This window comes from Aplidium turbinatum, chromosome 5, assembly GCF_918807975.1.
Source record: "Aplidium turbinatum chromosome 5, kaAplTurb1.1, whole genome shotgun sequence".
Classification (NCBI taxonomy): domain Eukaryota; kingdom Metazoa; phylum Chordata; class Ascidiacea; order Aplousobranchia; family Polyclinidae; genus Aplidium; species Aplidium turbinatum.
Genome location: NC_137476.1, coordinates 13443344 through 13463043, shown reverse-complemented (window position 1 = coordinate 13463043; position 19700 = coordinate 13443344). Strand labels below are relative to the sequence as shown.

Below are 19700 nucleotides of genomic sequence, written 5' to 3'. Positions count from 1 at the left end.
TTGCAGCCAAGTTCTTAGAAAATTTAAAAAAATATAATCTTACTTCTGCAAGATCCACGTCCTATGCCAGTGCCTTCATATCTGTCCTTGCAGTCGCACTGAGCTAGACCTCCCTCAAGCGGAATGCAATCAGCGTTTTCATCGCAAGGATTATCCGCCACACACATGTTGGATACTACACAATGATTGGTAAAGGTTCAAAAAACTTTTTTTTAACTTTTAGGCAACAGTTCAATAACAACAATAGACTATGAGAAAAATGGTTGGAACGACTGGTTAATCTATTCAAAAATATACAAATATAACTAAAGCTGAAGACACTATAGTTTTCGAAACGTTTGCTGTACATGAGTTTAGTATCTACATTTCAGGTTCTTCATTTTGTGATTAAAACGGACTATCTTTTAACAAGAAGGTGCTGCAATCGAGATAAATATAATAATAAGTCAATAAAAGGTGTTACAAAAAAGTTGACCGACTTATACTTTTAGAGGAGCATACTGTAGGTTGTAACAACATCTTTAGCTGAGCACATGTAAATACACTATTTGATGGAATTAGAAAAAAAAAACACGAATATGTGAGGCAAACAAACAAAGCAAATCTATTACGCAATCAGTAATAAGGAAACGGTGTAAAAATCTTTGCCGACCTCTGCTTCTTTTTTCCTTGTTACATGCTCAAAAGTGCTAACTTTTCCAAATTTCTATGACTGTGAATATGACCCACTAATCCCATTTGACGCCTTCTAACTGTTGTTATTAATCTCTTTTTTGTTTTTGCACAATCCAGAACTTTATCATTACGGTATTTTTCTTTTCAGTCCATTCTTTTGAGTTGTTAACATTCTTTTGAGAAACCACGTCACATTTCTAGTTCAATGTTTTCTTCATTCGTTGGTTATCGTCCAGCATTCGTATCCGTAGGTTTAACTAGATTCCACATATCATTTAAAATTTTAATTTTGGTTTTATTGTTATAATTTTTGAAGACTGTGCTGATTTTACTGAATGTGTCTTTTGCTAGAGCGATTGTCTTTTTTCAGTGTCACTTTTATCATCGGAAGTTATAATGTACTACCCAAGATATTTAAATTTGTCAACTTGTTTTATTGTAACACCGTTGAGTGTAAAGTTGCATTTTGGATAAGAAACATTTTTTTTTTATACAGTCATGTATTCTGTTTTTCTTGCATTTAACTCTAAACCCATTGCTTAACTTTTATTGTTGAGAGCAAAATTTGGTAAGTCCTACAGATCGTTTGCAGATTCTGCTATCAAGACTGTATCATCAGCGTATCTCAAGTTTGTTATGTTTTATCCTCCAACCTTCACTCCATAATATCTTTGATATCTCTCAAAATTATCTTACTGTAAACGTTGAAGAGATCGGAAGATAGGACATCCCGTCGTATCGGTTTGAATTCGTTAAGATCGCTATTTATACGTATTGCAGTTGTTTGTTTTGCAGTAGAGGTTTCATGTAATTTTGAGGTCTTTTCAGTCGATATCAAAGAATGAAATATTTGGAATAATTCAGCAATTTGAACCTTGTCAAAAGCTTTAGAAAAGTCTACAAAATACAGATACAGATCTTTGTTTCTTTCTAATCATCTTACGATTATCATTTTTAATGTTTAATTTCATTTCTGGTCTCTTTGTCTGCAACAAATCCAAACTGTCCTGTTGATATTTCTGGTTTTAATTTTGGTCTCAATCTCATCATTATGATTCGAAGTAAGATGTTTGTTAGATGACTCATAAAGCTGATTGTTCTGCACGGTAACGATTCTGTGGCTCCGGTTTTCTTTGGTAAGGCTATGGACACATTGGACATGGAACCTACCATATCACCAGGAATATTTACGGTGTCATAGCTTTTGAGATCTCAGTGGTTGGGTCTACACCCTATTTAACGGTGGTTTTGACTGAAACGTTGCCGAGTACAGTCATGTTGTCTAGTTTTGTTGTCTAGTCATGCCCCCTTCCAATGTTTTGTTTTGTTAATAGCGATTCTAACTTCTTCTTTCATAATAGCGGGCCTTCCATGGGTTTGGAGATGCCTGGTTTGTTTCCGCGTTTGTCGAAAAACAGTTCTTCAACGTATTCACACCAACGTTGTAAAAAGTCATTTTGATCCAACAAAACTGTTCCATTTATGTGCGTCCCATTATAAAACCTTAACCTGACGTTCTATGATTTCTAACTGTCAAGTAGTAGTCAGATCATCCATCAACTAGATTTCAACAGCACAAGAAGCAACCTAGTTTGAAGCAAGTTTCGATAGATTTTCATCAAATTAACGTTAAATGTCTTTTTTTTACTTTAAAGTGTAAACCAGCATGTGTTGCGAAACTCAACGTGAAAAATGGAGAGAAGGAGTTACAAAGTAGAATTAAGGGGTTGGTTGACTCTACTTTTGTATAATAACCCTATTTTTGGGAGCATTTTTGCAAGCTGACTTGTGGACGAAAGAGGGGTCGGTTCAACCAAAGCACTTTGAACGCATATAGCCTAACTCAAAAACGGCTTGACATACAGCAATGCTATCAAGCTTTCATAACACATAGAAAATTTATCTAAGAATACGTAACCATTAACATGTTGTACTTTGTGCTGACACTGACAGGTTGTTACAAATATACATCTATTGAACTTTCTATTTTAACTGATGAAATTGTGTCTTAAGTGGCTTTGATTTTCCAAAGCCGTTTTTCTTCAACGACGTCCAACATAGCCTTGTTTGTTAAGTCGCTCGGCGAAAGTAACAAAAAGCAATTTGTTAACCCCTGGTTTTTTTAATTAGTTCCACGCTGTGAAACTTGGCATGTTACTGTATCAACATTCAACAATGCTGCTCTATTATCATGGGCAAAACTTTTCACAACCATATAAATCATAACTAACCAACGCATGGTGGGGTCAGAGTGCTTGTCCAACGTCCATTCTCCTGACAGGTTACCATTGCGCTGACACCGTCAGCTATTTTATAACCATCATTACAATTGAACGTTGCTACATCTGTTGGTCTAAATTGTACCGGTCCAGGCGGTATCCGAGTGCCATGTTCGTGTGCAGGAATATCGGTGCAGGTAATTTCTGAAAAATAAATTGAACTCTTACAGTTGCTTATGTATCACTTATACCTAACATATAGAATAGGAACGCCGAGTGATTGTCAAACTATTCAAAACCGTTTTTTAAGTCGGTTTGTTTTCAGACAACAATATTACTTAACCATAAAACTACCCTACTATCGTTATACTTAGAATGATCGCATCGGTCAATTCACCGGTAATTAAGGATAAAGCTGTTTTTCAGGTATTCACGAGGAAATTTATTTTGCTTGTGATTTATAATCAAGTCAATTTCAGTGCTGTTATCAATTGAGTTGATTATTCGCTGCAGTCGTATGAAGTCACATGAGAAAAAAATTGCAAAGTTGGAAACATTTTTCAATTTTTTGGATATAATTTGCTTGAATTCATTTGTAATAGCTAAAGATATCGGAATGGGTTAGGGCAGCATGGGTTACTTTCTCTTGCAATTAGAAAAGTTATCGTTACATCGTAGAACAACAAAGACGAGCCTCTGCATGTCAACTTCTACAATTCGCAAAACAGTCTGTAACTGCTAGTGGGGCTTCTGCATTTTTCTGAGAAGGAACAAATTACTAGCAAAACTGTGCCAAAAAAAAAAAAAACGAAACTCGAAAGAAATGCTACAACTGTGCAACATATGTATGCGGGTCCTGTGCAAAATCTGAGTGTTACTTTTAGAGAGATTTTATGTTGCTAAATCCCCTGTGCTGCTTCTGGTTGATGACGCGCATTGCTTGCTTAGTCTGCGCTGCGTTTAAATCATTGCGTCTTTTTTTTTTGTTATAAAACTGTTGCTTCTGCTGAACGTGCAGCCGAACCACCTCAGTGGTCGAGTGTTTTTGCCTTCGCCTCTGGAGCTGGTAATCTGAGATCGATTCCAGGCAGGGTGAAAACCAAAGACTTAAAAATGGTACCGATTGTGTTCCTTTTTGCATAGCGCAGTGAGAATAAGTCGGGTAATAATGTAATGACTGATGAACATCTAAAACTTGATATAAAATAAAAATGAGTCTTGTCGCTAAAAGACCTTAGCTGTTATACAGTACATCGAGCGACAATAAATAAAACCATGACATTATTATTATGAACGTGCAGCCAAATGCTCGTGGCTGTTCAACTGTGGTTATTCAGTTATCTTATGTTAGGTGCTTGTGATGAGCAGACTTTAATTTGTGCTTGCATATATTTTGCATGTTATGTTTGGTTGGTTAAAGCCTTTATTTCTATGGTGAAATGATGTTTATTTTAACTTGATGTTCATTTCATCACTCCTACTTGTCATTAAAAGACCAAGTTTTAAGTTCGACACGATGCATATAATGAAATCTTTCGACCCAGGGCTCAACAGGCAATTATTTGCTAGAGGAGCCTTCTATGTTTTGACAGTTTTTGATTGAATTGTCACGTGTTGTGCTTCTCATGTTTTTACTTTATTTGTGCCACTATCTCGTGCTGTGCTTTTGGCCATTTTGAGTAATCTGCTTGAGTCCTTTTCTGAACAATTAATTAATTTTACCTCTCAAATACTTGACCCGTTGTGCTGCGTAATTTTTCAGTTATCATTTTGTGTGAGCTAGTAAAGCAATACAATTTTGGTAGACAGGTTACTTCAACCATAGACAAATAAAACCAAGCAACCACACGGCATTTAACATCATACATTAGAGTAAACAAAAAACTAGGCTATATACTACGAACGTTTTCGGTCATACTCAAGTTAGCCCTTCTCAAGTAACAAAATAACTGATCATACATCTACATTTAAAATAAATAACTGATCTACACAATGAATTGTAAAACTAAATGCACAAGAACGAAACAGCAAAGCAGAGGAGAAAGGCACATCACATGGCGGTTAATTGCGCGAGGCAAAAAACGCATCATATAACAAATTAAGAAAAAAACGTTTAGGAGATGGGAAGCGCCTGCGACAATGTAAGGTTCGCATGACGCGAATTGTGCACAGTGTTGTCAGATTGGGCGATTTATCTGCAATTGGGCTACTTTTAGTTGGGCTTGGCGCCAAAAATGTTGGTTTGCGACTTGTGCTTTTTGGGCTACTTTCAGTCTCTTATTTGGCGCGATACGGCGCTTAAATTTGGCAGAATTTTAAGTTGTTTGGCAGTGAAGTTTGAGTTGGCAGAAATGAATAATTGGTAGAATCCGACGAGCCTTTGAAAATGTTGGTAAAGTTTCGGTTTATTACGGAAAAAATGACGTTATTTTTATGATTCGGCATGAGGATTGATTTTACCGCTGACCATGAGCAGCTTTGACTGTTGTTACATTATAATGCTGTATTCATTTTCATCCGGGAAAATGGAAGGACTGACTGGCGAATGGCGAAAGCGAAATTGCACTTGTATCGAATATCGGAAATTATAGTTATGATCTTGGTTTAGTGCCATAATTTTTGAAGCTTTTATTGGTGTCTAAGCTATAAATTAAAGTTAGAAAAATTGAATGTCAGTGGAGAAATTTAATGAATGTAAACTGGTCTTCCTTGTATGATGAAAAAACAATGATAGATTGTTGTAGCTTGTAGGCTACTTTTTGTACCAAGGTGTACGAGTTTAGAAATGCTGCAGTGCAGGAGAGTATAAATTTAGAGCAGTTGCTCAATTGGCACTAACAATGTATACCGTATCAATCAGCAATGCATTGGTTGAGCGAGCCTTTTCGAGAGCTTCTGCAATCAAAACCAAACTACGAAATCGTATGGGACTTCAACTTTTGTCAGCGATTTTGAGGATCAGAACTCTGCTGCAACAATTGGAAAAATGCTGTTTGATCCCCGGTCATCAGTGCTGAAGTTAGACAGCACTATTTATGAAAATGAAGCTTCAGCAGTTGATGATAGAATTTTGTCGGGTCTTGGTTCTTAGTAGTTTATCTGAGTTGACGGGCTTATGCTATACGTTAGCATCTACTATGGAACCATTTGTATCTTGAATTTGAAAATAGGAATTTGTTCGAAGTCTGTATAGCATTGTCCCGTCTAAGTTTTTTTCTATTGAACAATGCTTGATTCAATATTGAACATTCTACTTCTTGTATGTTGTAACAGTGTATGCATTTTGTATCTACACAATCAGCAATCGCAAAAAAAAAATCAGCATGATGGACAAAGATGTTGCTTTGTCCATGACTCTTGGGAGCATGCCCCAAAACCCCCCTAGAAAGCTTGCGCCTTTGTCGCTCGATCGTCGACGTCGCGACGGCAAATTGGGCTACTTTTAAATCACATTGGCGCATTTTTGGGCTCTTTTTTTTCTCAAAAAATCTGGCAACACTGATTGTGCATACATTGGTATGTCCACGAGGCATTTGGCCACGAGAGTGAGAGAGCACTCAGATTTAACTAATTTGAACAGAAAAAGTGCCATTAAAGACCATATATTCGATTGCCAAACAAGTTCAAACAACAAGCCATCTTTGGAGTCTTTCAGAGTTGTGCGTAAATGTTCCACCGAATTTGATACGAAAATCCACGAGGCTTTGCTCATACAATCCTGCAATCCTTGCCTCAATACGCAGTTGTTTGCCGCAGGCGCTTCCCATCTCCTAAACGTTTTTTTCTTAATTTGTTATATGATGCGTTTTTTGCCTCGCGTTATTAACCGCCATGTGATGTGGCTTTCTTCTCTGCTTCGCAGTTTCGTTCTTGTGCATTTCGTTTTACAATTCATTGTGTAGATCAGTTATTTATTTTAAATGTAGATGTATAATCAGTTATTTCGTTACTTGAGAAGGGCTAACGAGTATGGCCGAAAACGTTAGTAGTTTATAGTTTTTTATTCACTCTAATGTATGATGTTAAATGCCGTGTAGTTGCTTTGTTTTATCTGTCTAGTTAGGCGAGTTTCTCAAATTTTTAGATTTGACCATATTTTTGCTGTGATATTCTTTAGTATTTCTGTATATTATTCTTTAGTATTTATTTTCGTATTTCTTTTAAAAATATTTTTCTTATAGGCTTGAAAAGGGCTGTATGACTAGCCGAAAAAGAAAAGCTTATTGTTTTTCGTTTTTATAATGTTAAATGCAGTGTTGTTGCTGAGTTATGTCTGTTTATAAAATAAATGTCACGACTTTGAACAAGCGGAAGAAACGACAAAGCAAATTCCACTTACGCCTGCACAATTTTCCTTCTCTTCTGAAGTGCTTCTTGCAGTTACACTTATAATCTCCTTGTGTGTCTTCACAAATTGCGTTTTCAGGACAATCTGCCGTCTTTTTAATGCATTCATTAATGTCTGTTAAGAATTAAGGATTTGTTTAATTGTAGTTTGTGAAATAAACCTTAACCTACACAGCCACTAAGGAAAAGTCACCGCAATCTCAGTAATGATAATACAAAAAGCACATAAAAGAAACTAAATTGCAGCGTCCAACTCTAAAAAAAGGTTCATTAAAGCGTTTCATGGAGAACGCTTTTCTTAATCATAATCATCATCTATTCGGATGTACCGGAACACCATTAACATACAGTGTGTTCTAGTAAGTGAAGAAATAATTGTACCAATTAATTGTACCAAATAATTGTACCAATTATTACTTTTGCAAAGAAAACTTGAGATTTTGTTATCCTCTGAAGCTATACCCAGCAAGACAAATCGTATAAGTGAGGGGTGGCAATGGCAGGCCACCGTGACTGTTCTCAATGGTAGGCTACTGTAGTACTGTATGTATATCACCTTCAGCTAGTATTGAATCATTTGCTCAAAACGTCTGGCATACCAGCCATTAAAATACTCTATAATTATATCGTATTAATCCATTGTACTTTCCTCAAACATTACCAGTCCAAATGTTGGGTGAATGTCTAGAAAAAATACTTCTTATGTAACAGAACTCACTTTCGCAACCTTGTCCATTCTTTTCATAGCCAGTGTTGCAACTGCATTCAAAGCTTCCAATCGTGTTGATACATTTGGCATGATTGTCACAGTCATCTCTTGAAAGCGCACATTCGTCGATATCTGCATTTAAAATGTTGTACTTAGCATAACATAAGATACTAAACCGAGAGTGGAAGCTTGAACCAAGAGGGCAAGCTTACCTGACATCAACGATTGAAGAAAGCATTAATTTTCTGAGACAAGTTATAAGCACGGAGGTTTCGCTCTTTATGGCACTTGGTAACAATCTAGGTCAGAGGTGTGCAACGTGCGGCCCGCGGGCCAAATGCGGCCCGCGAAGAAAAATTGTGCGGCCCGGGAAGATGTGCCAATTTTAAATTGTGTGCGGCCCGCGAAACGTGTTTATAATTTATTTTTGTCTGGTACGTGTGAACAATTCATTGTGGAGTGGATTATTGTAGACTTCACACCTTCTGTTAACCATTTTAGAAATCTCCCACAGTCCCACTGACCACCGCTAATCCATTGTATTTAATTATTTGGAACGTAAAATTGTATGGTCACATAAAAGGCATTATGAACAGATTACGACATTTGAAAGCTCCCGTACAGACAAGAAATTTTTTCACTTTCCAACTTTGAGAGACTATGGAATGCATCCTGAGAAGAAAACTGAATTTGCAGACCAACTTGAAAAATTATTGTATGAATTTTTGGCTCGTTTCAAGGACTTCAAATCTCATGAACACTTGTTTGGTATATTCGATTCGCCATTCCACACAGACATTGACAAAGCACCAGCTGATATAACTGGAACTGATTGATCTTCAAGAGAAAACCGATTTGAAAGCAAAGTATTTGAAAATGAATCCTGGGGATTATTACCGAAAACATCTCAACCAAGATGACTTTCCACATTTGAAAAAATCCATGGCTTCAAAAATGGCTCCTTTTGACTCAACGCATTTGTGCAAACAATTTTTTTCTAAAAGGGCGTCATGAAATCTCACTATGGATTGGTTCTCACAAACGAACATTTGGAAAATGGACTTCGTATTGCGAGCACTTCCATTAAAGTAAATTCGGAAAAAGTCGTTGGGAAAAGAAGCCAGCTGCAGACCTCTCACTGAACTCATTTAAAGTCGGTGTGACAATAAATTTGAATACCGTAGCAGTTTTCTTCATAAATTTATGCGTCTTAACTTATTATTTCTGCAAGGAGATAATTCCTAATAATGCCATAAGAATAACATAAATAACAAAAAAAATACATTTTTGTACCTGCAACTACTAGAAATCATATGTTAAATAAACGTGCGGCCCGCGGTTTCACGCAGTTATTTCTATCTGGCCCTCCTGTAATAAAGGTTGCACAGTGCACACCCCTGATCTAGGTGATGAAACTCACAAGTTGACAAATTTAACATCGTGTAGCCTATCCAAAAGAAATCATAGCCTAATGTAATGATTGATCACAGCCAGGATCAGTGACGGCTGGTGAGTGGTGAGTTATGAAAGTGGGAAATGCTGTAAATGGGCACTTTTTCGTTAATGGGCAATAAAACAGGGGGAGCTCGGGGGCCTCGCCCAGAAAATTTTAAAACATCACAATCATTTAATTTAGTGCATTCTGAGCGTATTTTCAGCTCTAAGTTGTGATAAAAAGTTAAAATAAAACTTTTGCGTTCTGAAATTTAACATGCAAAGGCAGCTGTTAAAAAATTAATTTTTTACAGTACGCCAACTAAATGCAAAGCTCACCTATAACTGGCGAAACCACTGTCAGGCTTTTAAAATTTACCGCCCGATAGCCCATTGGTTAGCGTGTGACTTCGTGAACGAAAAAGCTTCTAGAATCTAGATCAAACGCCGCTGGTTCGACTCTCTGGGTATGCGCTTGAGCAATGCATTATGAGAACTGCTCTCCATTCAGCGCACCTAATGCATGGAATAATTCTCCACCAACAACACTTCAACAATCGGCAACTTCACACTGTCAATCTCGCTGACCGGGTGACCTGCGTCAGTGATTCAAAGCCTCGCTTCTACCTTTTTCTTGACCTTTGCTATGTAGACGTGTATTGTTTTTGCTTTGATGGTCACTGAACTGAACTGAACTCTACAAATATGAGAAACTGCCAGGATTAAGCTCTCAAAGAAACTTCCAGTCCGAAGATAAAAATTCAATCAATCAATCAATGGAGCTTTAAAAAGTTGATGACAGAAATAGTTATCAACATGTTTTCAAGGATAATTAACGTTCTTCTTCTATAACTGTATTTAGCGTCGTGTTACGTGGACCGACTGTACTGTATTGCATTAAGGTAGGCTACTGTTCTGTATTAACCTATAGCTACTGTAGGCTACTATTGTTTTTCGTTGTGATAGTAAAAAAAACAAAAAAAAGGGATTAGGCTAACCTGTAGGCTAGGCTATGGCAAAAAAGGAGATCTTTTATTGTGACAGCACTCACTTTTACAGTGAAATAGTCGGCATACGTATAAAAAATCCTACGTTGTTTCTGTGTTTGGTGAGCCACCAAAGTTGTTCATCATTTGATATAAATATATTTCTGTTTTTTAAGCAAGGTTGCCATGTAATCAGCGAGAATTTCGGACTGCATTAAAATGAAATTCGAACATTTTTTGGACAAATAATAAAACTAGGCTATGTTTTATTTATGGTCCAGTACTTCACTGATATGACAAGAAATCAAATATTGGCAGTTGGCAGAAAATGTCCAAATAATTTTCAGCCGTCGGATACAGCATATCAAGTTAGGTCTAATTATTTTTTATCCGAATTTTAAGCTATCTGGCAATCTTCATTCCACGCTGTTAAGCCTGATCGGTCAGTTGGAGCTGTGTTGAAACAGCTCCAAAGTTGCTGGAAGTTATAATTGCAAGATAGGCAAACTAGGTCATTGTCACCTGGTTTCACACTTTATTTCACGTGGTTTGTTTGCTTTGATGACGCGTAAGTTCTGGTCAGTAGGCTTACTAAATTCGGTTTCGATTTGAATTAATAATATGCCACTTTTTGGTAGTAGGCTAAATTGTTTTTGAAGCGAGCATATTTTTTATATGGAAATATAACAACCCTTTTTTAGAGCTTATTCATTTTTTTGTACTCAAAAATATAGCATACTAATATTTTCACCTCCACAAACTGGCAACTGGGGCGACCACCTTCCATCAATTTTGCACGTCACACTGCTACTTTCAGGGGAAAGCTCGTATCCAGGGAAACATTCATAAGCAACTGTTTCTTCAATGTTAAATTCAGTTCTTGAACCGACTGAAGGCTGGCCATTGGGAATATCTGTTGGTTTTTCGCATTTGTTTTCTGCAGGAAAAGCATAAAAGGTTACGAGTAAAGCAATGACTCTAATATCAACATAACAAGTGTAGCTCGTGATTTGTAATATTCCACAAACTAGCCTGGTTAGGCTGGTCAAATGTATGAGGAAAAACATTTTATCAAAAACTTCCGACCACCTTACCATCTTTTACTTTGGCTAAAAGAAGGCGAAGAGCAAAATTTCAGACAAATTTGTTTATATTATTATTTAGAGGTGTCACACGAAGCGGCAAATTGGAGAAAAATGTTATAATCAGTTGGCGTGTGAAGCTCAAAACCAAAAAAGGACAATTTTGTTTGATTAATCGATCCTGTCTTAGTGCTCGAAGGAACTGTTCCAGACAATTGTTCACCTAATCAAACGTCATATAAAAACCGTTCAAGTCTACTGAATATTACGTCATGGAAGTTGCTAGAAAATGTGCCAAAATTGCACCATCGTTCATAAGACTTGTGTCAAACCTGTTTAAACCTGTTTCAGTTTGAAACCTGTTTAAACATGAAACATTGGATCACCAGCTTGAACACCTGTTTTGAATTGCGTGACAATGTCTTTCACTATTGCGTCACAGTACTGCATACGTGAATTTGAGATATCGATATCTATTCTGGTCATTCGTGAAATGGTTGCTTGAGAGTTAGTCGCACATTTAACTGTTTGCTTAGTGCTTGCTAGCTGGACAAAAATTCCGTCTTTATCTAAGTAGTTTGTATTGTAGTGACAGTTTTTAGAGGTGTACGGCGTTGCATCCCGATTTCGATAGCCGCGGGCTAATTTTACAGGAATACACTTTTTGAAAAGACGTTTCAAAAGAGTGTTTGTTTTTCGGTCATTACATACAGACGAACGGATTCGGGAATCTTACGTTACAATTTTCCCACGAAGAGATTATGGTTTACCTCTGTGACCAGGAACTGTTTGGGGAAAAAGCTTCCTTCTCCCAGTAGAGTCCTTAGCTTGTTTGTTTTTTTTGTTGCTGTTGAGAAGGTAATATAAAAAAAAAAAACGTTGCATAGAAGTAGCCTAATTAATATGTGTATCCTACTCTGAAAACAGTGGCGTCCTGTAATGCTCTTAGTTTGCCAATTGAGCACTTTGCTTGCAGACATGTTGCTGTTGCATTGCGCATAGCCAGGGTTGTCATACGGTCCTCATTTCTAAGATTTGTCCATATTTTGAAGGGCAATACCTTAGAAAAATTTACTGTCCTTATTTCTAAGAATAGTCTTGTTTTTGACTGGAATCCTTCTTATTTAAAAAACTTCTATCTTTTTTTTTTGGAATAGATCAATGAGTGGCATCGATTTGCAATGAAGGATTAGTTGATTGATGAGATCTCGACTGTTAATGCTCTGCTCAAAAAGATTCCAGATGATGTGTTCCATAAGTATGAACCTGAGGACAAGTGGATAAAGATCTTTACTGGAGACAACTCTTTTCCGTTGATCTACAAGCTGGTGAGCATCAGCTTCTCTTTTCCGGTCAGTAAAGTGCGTTGCAGTTAGGTGCATTTGTGGAGCGGTTGTTCTCTTTTGTTTTGGCTCAGTGGACCAAAGAAAGGAACAGACTTTGTGAAATAACGGTCAAATTTCTGCTACAATAAAGGTAAACCTTCACCTGAGCTGTCGTGAGATGCACACAGTATTTTATATGAACAAAAAGTTGCTGGAACAGATTGTTTCTAGCAAAAAATATGGCAAATGATATGTCAAAGGCTCGTATAAATGCAAAGATTTGTTCAAAAAAGTTTGTTTCGTTTTGTATGAAATTTTATTTTTTTGGTTGTCCTTATTTTGGCGTCCATGTCGATGGCAACCCTGCGCATAGCTAACCGCTTCGGTAGTTTGACCACTTTGACAAGATGGGTGAAAGTACTCAAATGTGGTTCCTTGCGCACCACAAATGGAAAAATCACCACGCTGCAGTACTAATATACTAATGAGGCGTTCCTGTCTAGAGTATGATTTACTGCACTAAAGAAACCTTAAGGTCGAAACAGTGGCGTCCTGTCCAAAGTTACTTCTCATTTCATGTAGCGGCTACATGAGATACATTGTAGCCTATAAATTTTTGCAGATTTAAGTAATTCCTGATGAGGACACACGTACGTGTCGAAAACGTTTGAGTTGATTTTTTAATTATGTTACATCTAGGCCCATTTTTATTTTAACCAAAAAAAAAATTTCTTTTGACTTTATTTTTATCAAATTTTGACTTTATTTTGACCTAACGAAATTGCTTATTTGTAGAGGGCACAGTTCTTCCTTGAATTGATACCAGTTGCCCAAACATTATATTTTGTCGATTTCAGACCCAAACGCGTTAATAAATGGGGCTTGTACAATAAAAGTTTGCCTTGATTGCGATGTTTGCGTTTACTTTTCCTGTGGCTTTCAACAAAATAGTTTTTATCGCACTTCATTGTAAACTCGCAAAAATTGCACCTTATATCACCCCCGGGAGTTGCATTAAATTCACCAGGAAAATCTCGACAAACCTGTCTAACTTTTGCTGAAAGACGATTTAGCTTGCTTAAGCATTTTTGTATTATAGAATGTCAGTAAGCTATTCCTAAAATCCAAATTGTTGATCTTCGAAAAGACCATGTTTGTGAAGAGGAAGTGTTTTATAAGAATTATTTAAATACGTAACAATAAATAAACAATGGACAATTTGCGATAAAAGTTACTGCCTGATCCAAGTGGGCATTGTGACATATTTCCTGCTTTTATGGGTTAATATGCTTTAATTGCGTCGCAGTTCCTGATTTACAATGCTTCTACAAGGATTTTGACAAAAATTACTGACAAAAATTTTGACAAAAATGCCCTGCTGACATTTTCCCGAACATGAACAGTGTTTTAAGGACCATCATAACACTGCCTTTCACGTCCTGCAGCGTTGAGAGACTTTTCTCTGCAACAAACACGATCCAAACGCGCTTGAGATCATCCATGCAGGCTGGACGCCTTAACAAGTAACAACTTGACACATTTGTCTTTTGAAAGAACTCATCGACAGTTCGGATTATGATGACATAATCAACTTTTTTAACTCGAAACCTAGGAGACTCCGCCTTGTGTAGAAGCTCCGGTAACACTAAGTTTTTGTATGTTGGTCCGCCGTGGCATTATTGCTGAAGGCCCACCAAGATATTTCCTAAGCCCACCCATAAATTACGTTTTGAATCCGCCACTGATTCGTAGACAGACAAAGTCATTAAAATTTTTTGAGTTTATTGAATTTTGCGGGCCCTAGTTATATCTGTTTGTATTAAAACATGTTAAACCCTCTAAAGGTACTTTGTTTTGTTTGGTTATGCTTCACAAAGCAAACGCCCAACCAAAGCTTTAATTTATATAAAAACTGAATTTGTAGACATTTTTTATAGTTTTACTAAATCTGTCCGTGGGTTTATCGTTGATTAAAAAAATTAACCAACTACCTTCACACGTTTGGATTCCATCTCCTTTAAAGCCCAATCTACAAGTACACTCAGCAGCGCCACCCTTCAACGTGCAATCGGCCTGGGCGTGGCAAGGATTACTTGCTTTGCATTCATTTGAAACTAAAAAAAATCATGTTTTAAATTAGCAAGCAGAGATACTAGCTACAGATTAAACAAAACAATTGACTGTCATGAGAACTAAAAACGTGCAACCTGTTTGACGCAGCATACACTCAACGTATATAGAACAACTTACGATCTTTTACGCAAATTTTATTTTTGACCACACATAATTCTGATAAACTTTCTTATCACTACCAATATTTAAGTCACTTGATTTAACTGGCAAAAGAAATATCTCACCAAAGCATGTAGGAATAGGATTAGACCACTGGCCGTTTTTAAGACATGTCAAAACTGGGAGTGAACCTATTTGAAGTTGGTATCCTTCTCTGCATTTGAATCTCACGGTGTCATCGACACCAAATATGGTTTCATGCGGTTTCGATCTTTCCATTCTACTGGAAGGTTCAGGGTTTGCACAACGAATTTCTGCGCACAAAATAAAAGAATGTTATATTTTCGACATTGTTTAACTAAAAAAACTTATTGAACTTTAAAATATGGCAGATAGATCAATAATAACTTAGATCAATATGATTATGACGATTCTGCCAGTAACCCACCATCTGCTGAAACCAACTTTAGCTAACGTCTGGCGGTTTTGATGCGAATGTTGCGCTGATATTAATCCAAAACACAAAAGTGCCCTTTTTAACATCGCTTCAACGTTGCACTACAACGATACAAAACGAAAAGTTTTTTTAAAGTTAATTCATAAAGATAAAAGCAGCCTCGTTCTTAAAAATTGCTTTTTTGTATGGCAAACCGTCAACCTCCTGCGATACTGCAGCGTTACAGACTGCAAAGCAGAACATTTCATTCAACCCCAAGAAACCATAATCAGATCTCACTCAGTCGATATCGATTTTGGGTGACTTCTTGGATCATTCTTCTACAGTCATCTTTCCCCATCGCCTTTTTTGCAGACTGAAAGGTTTTAATGATTCCAGGTTTTAATTCGCAGGACTCTAGAAAACTCTCAATCACGGACACTTGGTCTAGCCCATTGGTAATGTAATAAGGCACTCACGCAGCCTTAACAGCTCTTATCAGACAGCGCCCGCGTCATACTTGCATTTCCAAGGCATTTCTGCTCCTAAGTTTCTTCCTCATTACAACTTACACATCCATAAGTAACCAATGAGATAATTGTGTCTGCCATTAGTGCCTTGGTCTTGATAGATATGCCTTGGTTTTTCATAATGTTGAAAAGATTTTTATAGCTGTTTTTCCCTCTGATGATTTGTGTTCGAGTTTTAGAACCACTTCCTCCACTTTTTCTGATTACAGCAACATAGCACTACGCAACACAAAATTACCAACCCACTTCAATTAATTCATCATCAATTAAGTGATAGGTTGATAATTAGAGCCCTAATAAGTAGATCTCATTGGACTAATAAACAAAAAAATTCCAGTTTATTTTTCACATCATCCAACACATACATAAACTTGCTTCGGTAATTCAGGACTCAGATGATGGAGGTCAAAATACAATTTACATACTGTTTATCAAAATTTACTTTCAATAGATAAAATTCCTTGTTCTTGTATTATTTATATATATTCTGGTATATGCACTTTTAGGTAAGTCTTCCAATTGAGAATTTTTGATAAGTTACGTGATGGTGAATTATCAGCGCAATGAATTCACCAAATTACGTCACTTTCTGCATATTATTGACAAGGTGACAGAGGAGTGATATCATAACTTTGATGATATATGCATGAAGCATTAATACGTAAGATTTAGCATTAAAATTGAGATCTTAATTAATTTGCTCATCACAAAATAGAAATAAAAACTTTTCAAAACTTGTATAGTTTGTCTTCTGGAACATTTTAAGTAACGTCATGCATCACAACTTAATATCAAGTAGAAAATTCGTTAAATCAAAATAAAGCAAAATTAAAAAAGTTCCCCATTATCAAGATATTTTTACGAGATGAAAAAGTTTAGTTGAAAGATAATAATTCATGGCTGATAATTTACTTATTACCTTTACATTTTCCGTTGTTAGGGTCTTTGAAATACCTTCTCGTGCAGTCACATTCGTAACTTCCTTTTATATTGCGACACTTTGAATTCTCTGGACACTCATGAGTGTTATCAACGCATTCATTGTCATCTGCGAAAAAATTAACAAGTCATGCTTGACCATTTCAGATTTAATTGGTAACACATGCCTAACCAGTTTGTAGACCTCAGGAGTAGAGTGTCAGTACTTGAATCAGTAAACGTGGTTTCAATACCTTGTCGGGTTATAGCCTACCAAGCAAAGCAGCATTGAATTTTGTTTCTGTTTAGCGCTCAGAATTGAAGAACGTATTAAAATAATGTTTATACGGTTGCGCTGAAGTGATCTGTGTTGTGAAGTAGAGCAGCACCTATTTGCAAGGATACGTCGTTATGCAGTATAAAAACAATATTTCGAGGTCATTGCTATGATGAAGGCATACCCTTTAAAAGCATCGCAAACAATTGTCATGCGATGTTCACGCATTAAAACAGTGTTCAAAAATACATAGGATATAAAGATAAGCAAGAACCTACCGTAGCATGGTGGAGCTTTTTCGGAAAACTCTCCGTTGGATTCACAAGTCGCTCCATCAACACCACCATTTCGACTGTATCCAGACTCACAAATAAATTGGATTCTTTCCTCATAGCTGAACACCTGCTTGTCGGGTGGACGGATTGCAAGGTTCGGCGTCAATTCGGGTAGATTACATTGGATTGCTGAGGAAAATAGTTGACTTCAGTCAAAACATTATATTTGCTATAGATAAATGAAGATAAAATATGCATTTTTACCAGTATTAACACCGACAATAATATATTTTACAGCAGTTGCTTGTGAAACAATATCAACCAAAAATGTCCATGCTTGTTAATTTTCCAGTCAATTATAAACGATTCTAAATTTGTGTAATCGCAGAAGTTAAAATTTTATTGTTTAGTTTTGGATTAAATTACCGGTATCGCAAAATTTTGGGCTCTAGTTTTCAAAACATTGTCTTAGCACTTAGCAGTAAGCAAATTAGAAAAAAGTTTTGTGTTATTTTATTATGTTACATTTTTTCAATCTTTTGCAATTCTAAAACGATGTAAAAAAGCTTTTAAAGCAAACTCACGGTCGCATGCTGCTCTACCGTCTCCTTTATAACCTTCCTTGCATGTGCAGACAAAGGAACCAAAGTTATCATCGCAGTCAGCGTTATCGTGACATGCTTTCTTCCCTTTCTCCCCTTTTTGACATTCATCAATATCTGAAGTAGATGAAGGAATGAACATTAAAGTCTGATCAAGCCTGACGTTTGGATGGACATCAAATATCAGAAAGACTTGAATGGAATATCCATTCGTGTTTTGGTAGTTGAGTATCATAATAACTCTCTGAGAACTCAGATAAAAAGTCTGATATACTTATCTCTTGTTCAACAAATATCACTGAAGATGAAGACAGTTTAGTTTTCGAAACGTTTACAGAACACGAGGTTAGTATCTACATTTTGGGCACATTATTTTTTTATTAGATTAACCAAGTGTTTCAACTGTTTTGCTCTTAAATCTGACATGGTTTTGAAATTGACCACCTCACGTATAAATAGAAAACAATGTCCATACTTTGACATGTTGGCTGCTGCTTGTCCCAATCTTCGCTTTCTTCGCAAGTAAGAATAGGCTCTCCCTTGAGTTCATATCCGTTATCACAGGAGAAGGTCACTTTATCTCCCACGGAATAGCTCGTTCTGGAGTCATTGATTTGTTGGTTGTCGGGAATAACAAAAGGATCACAGACAAGCTCTGGAACAACAGGGGTTTTTCCTTAAACATGGCATATCGCATTGGAATTTGCATTGCCCTGGTGAGGCATTTCCAAACTGCTAGGGTGTCGCAAACTTATAAAACATTTATAACTCTACATAGGCCTAAAACTTTTTGTCGAGTCCAGACTTATAGCTGGTGAAAAGATTTAGATTTGAGAAGCTGTATACTAAGAAAGTTAATGTTCCTGGCCACCTTCAACCATGCCATTAAATGACTTGCCCACAGCCGCTTGCTCTCTATAGGTGTCGCATTGACAACGCTTCGAACATCAGTTTGACGTTCTTTTCTTCAAGCACGGAGCTAACAAGTGACTTTGTGTGCATTGATTTGCTGATACGTACCGTTGCAAGACAAGCCATCTCCTTTGAAACCGCTTCTACAAGTGCAAGTGAATCCCCCTGCGGTATTACTACAAATGGCGTTGTCGTCACAATTGTCACTGTTGTCTTCACATTCTTGGACATCTGTTAGACCACAAAGTATTACCACATTGGAAAAAACATTCAGTCCATATAGAAAATTAAGATACGAGTAATACGTCAGAATCTGCTATCTTGTTGTAGAAACGATGTTTCATTTACTTTTTAAGATGACTGCAGGACAAAACAGATATAATGACATGTGTCTAAATCCTTAAAGTTTGTTTTTCTCGAAACTGATATTTACTTGTACTGTAGCAAGCACTTAGGCTAACCACACGCTTCAATAAGTTATCAATTCAAAATTCCGTAACAAGTTGAACTGACCAATGCAACTTGGCGGATCGTTGGACCACATGCCATCTTCCTGACAACGCAAAACGGGTTTATTGCCAGGCTTAACCTTCCATCCAGTGTTGCAAACGTAGGATACAGTAGATCTAATGGGTCTTGAACCTCTTCCAGGAGAAGTGATACGTCCGTTTTCGATCTTCTGAGGAGCCGTACACATTGGTTCGGCTAAACAAAACAAAAGATTGATGAAACTATTCCATT

At 36.8% G+C, this 19700-nt stretch overlaps 1 protein-coding gene across 1 annotated transcript in view; it reads right to left on the bottom strand.

Moving 5' to 3' along the window:
- The window catches only part of LOC145770957 (sushi, von Willebrand factor type A, EGF and pentraxin domain-containing protein 1-like), a 37534-nt gene extending 17878 nt beyond the window's left edge, over nucleotides 1-19656 (bottom strand). Inside the window, exons 1-8 of the mRNA XM_082582698.1 lie at nucleotides 19473-19656; nucleotides 19068-19190; nucleotides 18523-18702; nucleotides 18030-18164; nucleotides 17449-17634; nucleotides 16895-17023; nucleotides 15135-15323; nucleotides 14840-14891 (exon numbers count right to left, since the gene is read on the bottom strand). Of these exons, the coding sequence (XP_082438824.1) occupies nucleotides 14840-14891; nucleotides 15135-15323; nucleotides 16895-17023; nucleotides 17449-17634; nucleotides 18030-18164; nucleotides 18523-18702; nucleotides 19068-19190; nucleotides 19473-19656 (1178 nt within the window). The remainder of the gene's footprint in view (nucleotides 1-14839; nucleotides 14892-15134; nucleotides 15324-16894; nucleotides 17024-17448; nucleotides 17635-18029; nucleotides 18165-18522; nucleotides 18703-19067; nucleotides 19191-19472) is intronic.
- Between the last annotated feature and the right edge of the window lie 44 nt (nucleotides 19657-19700).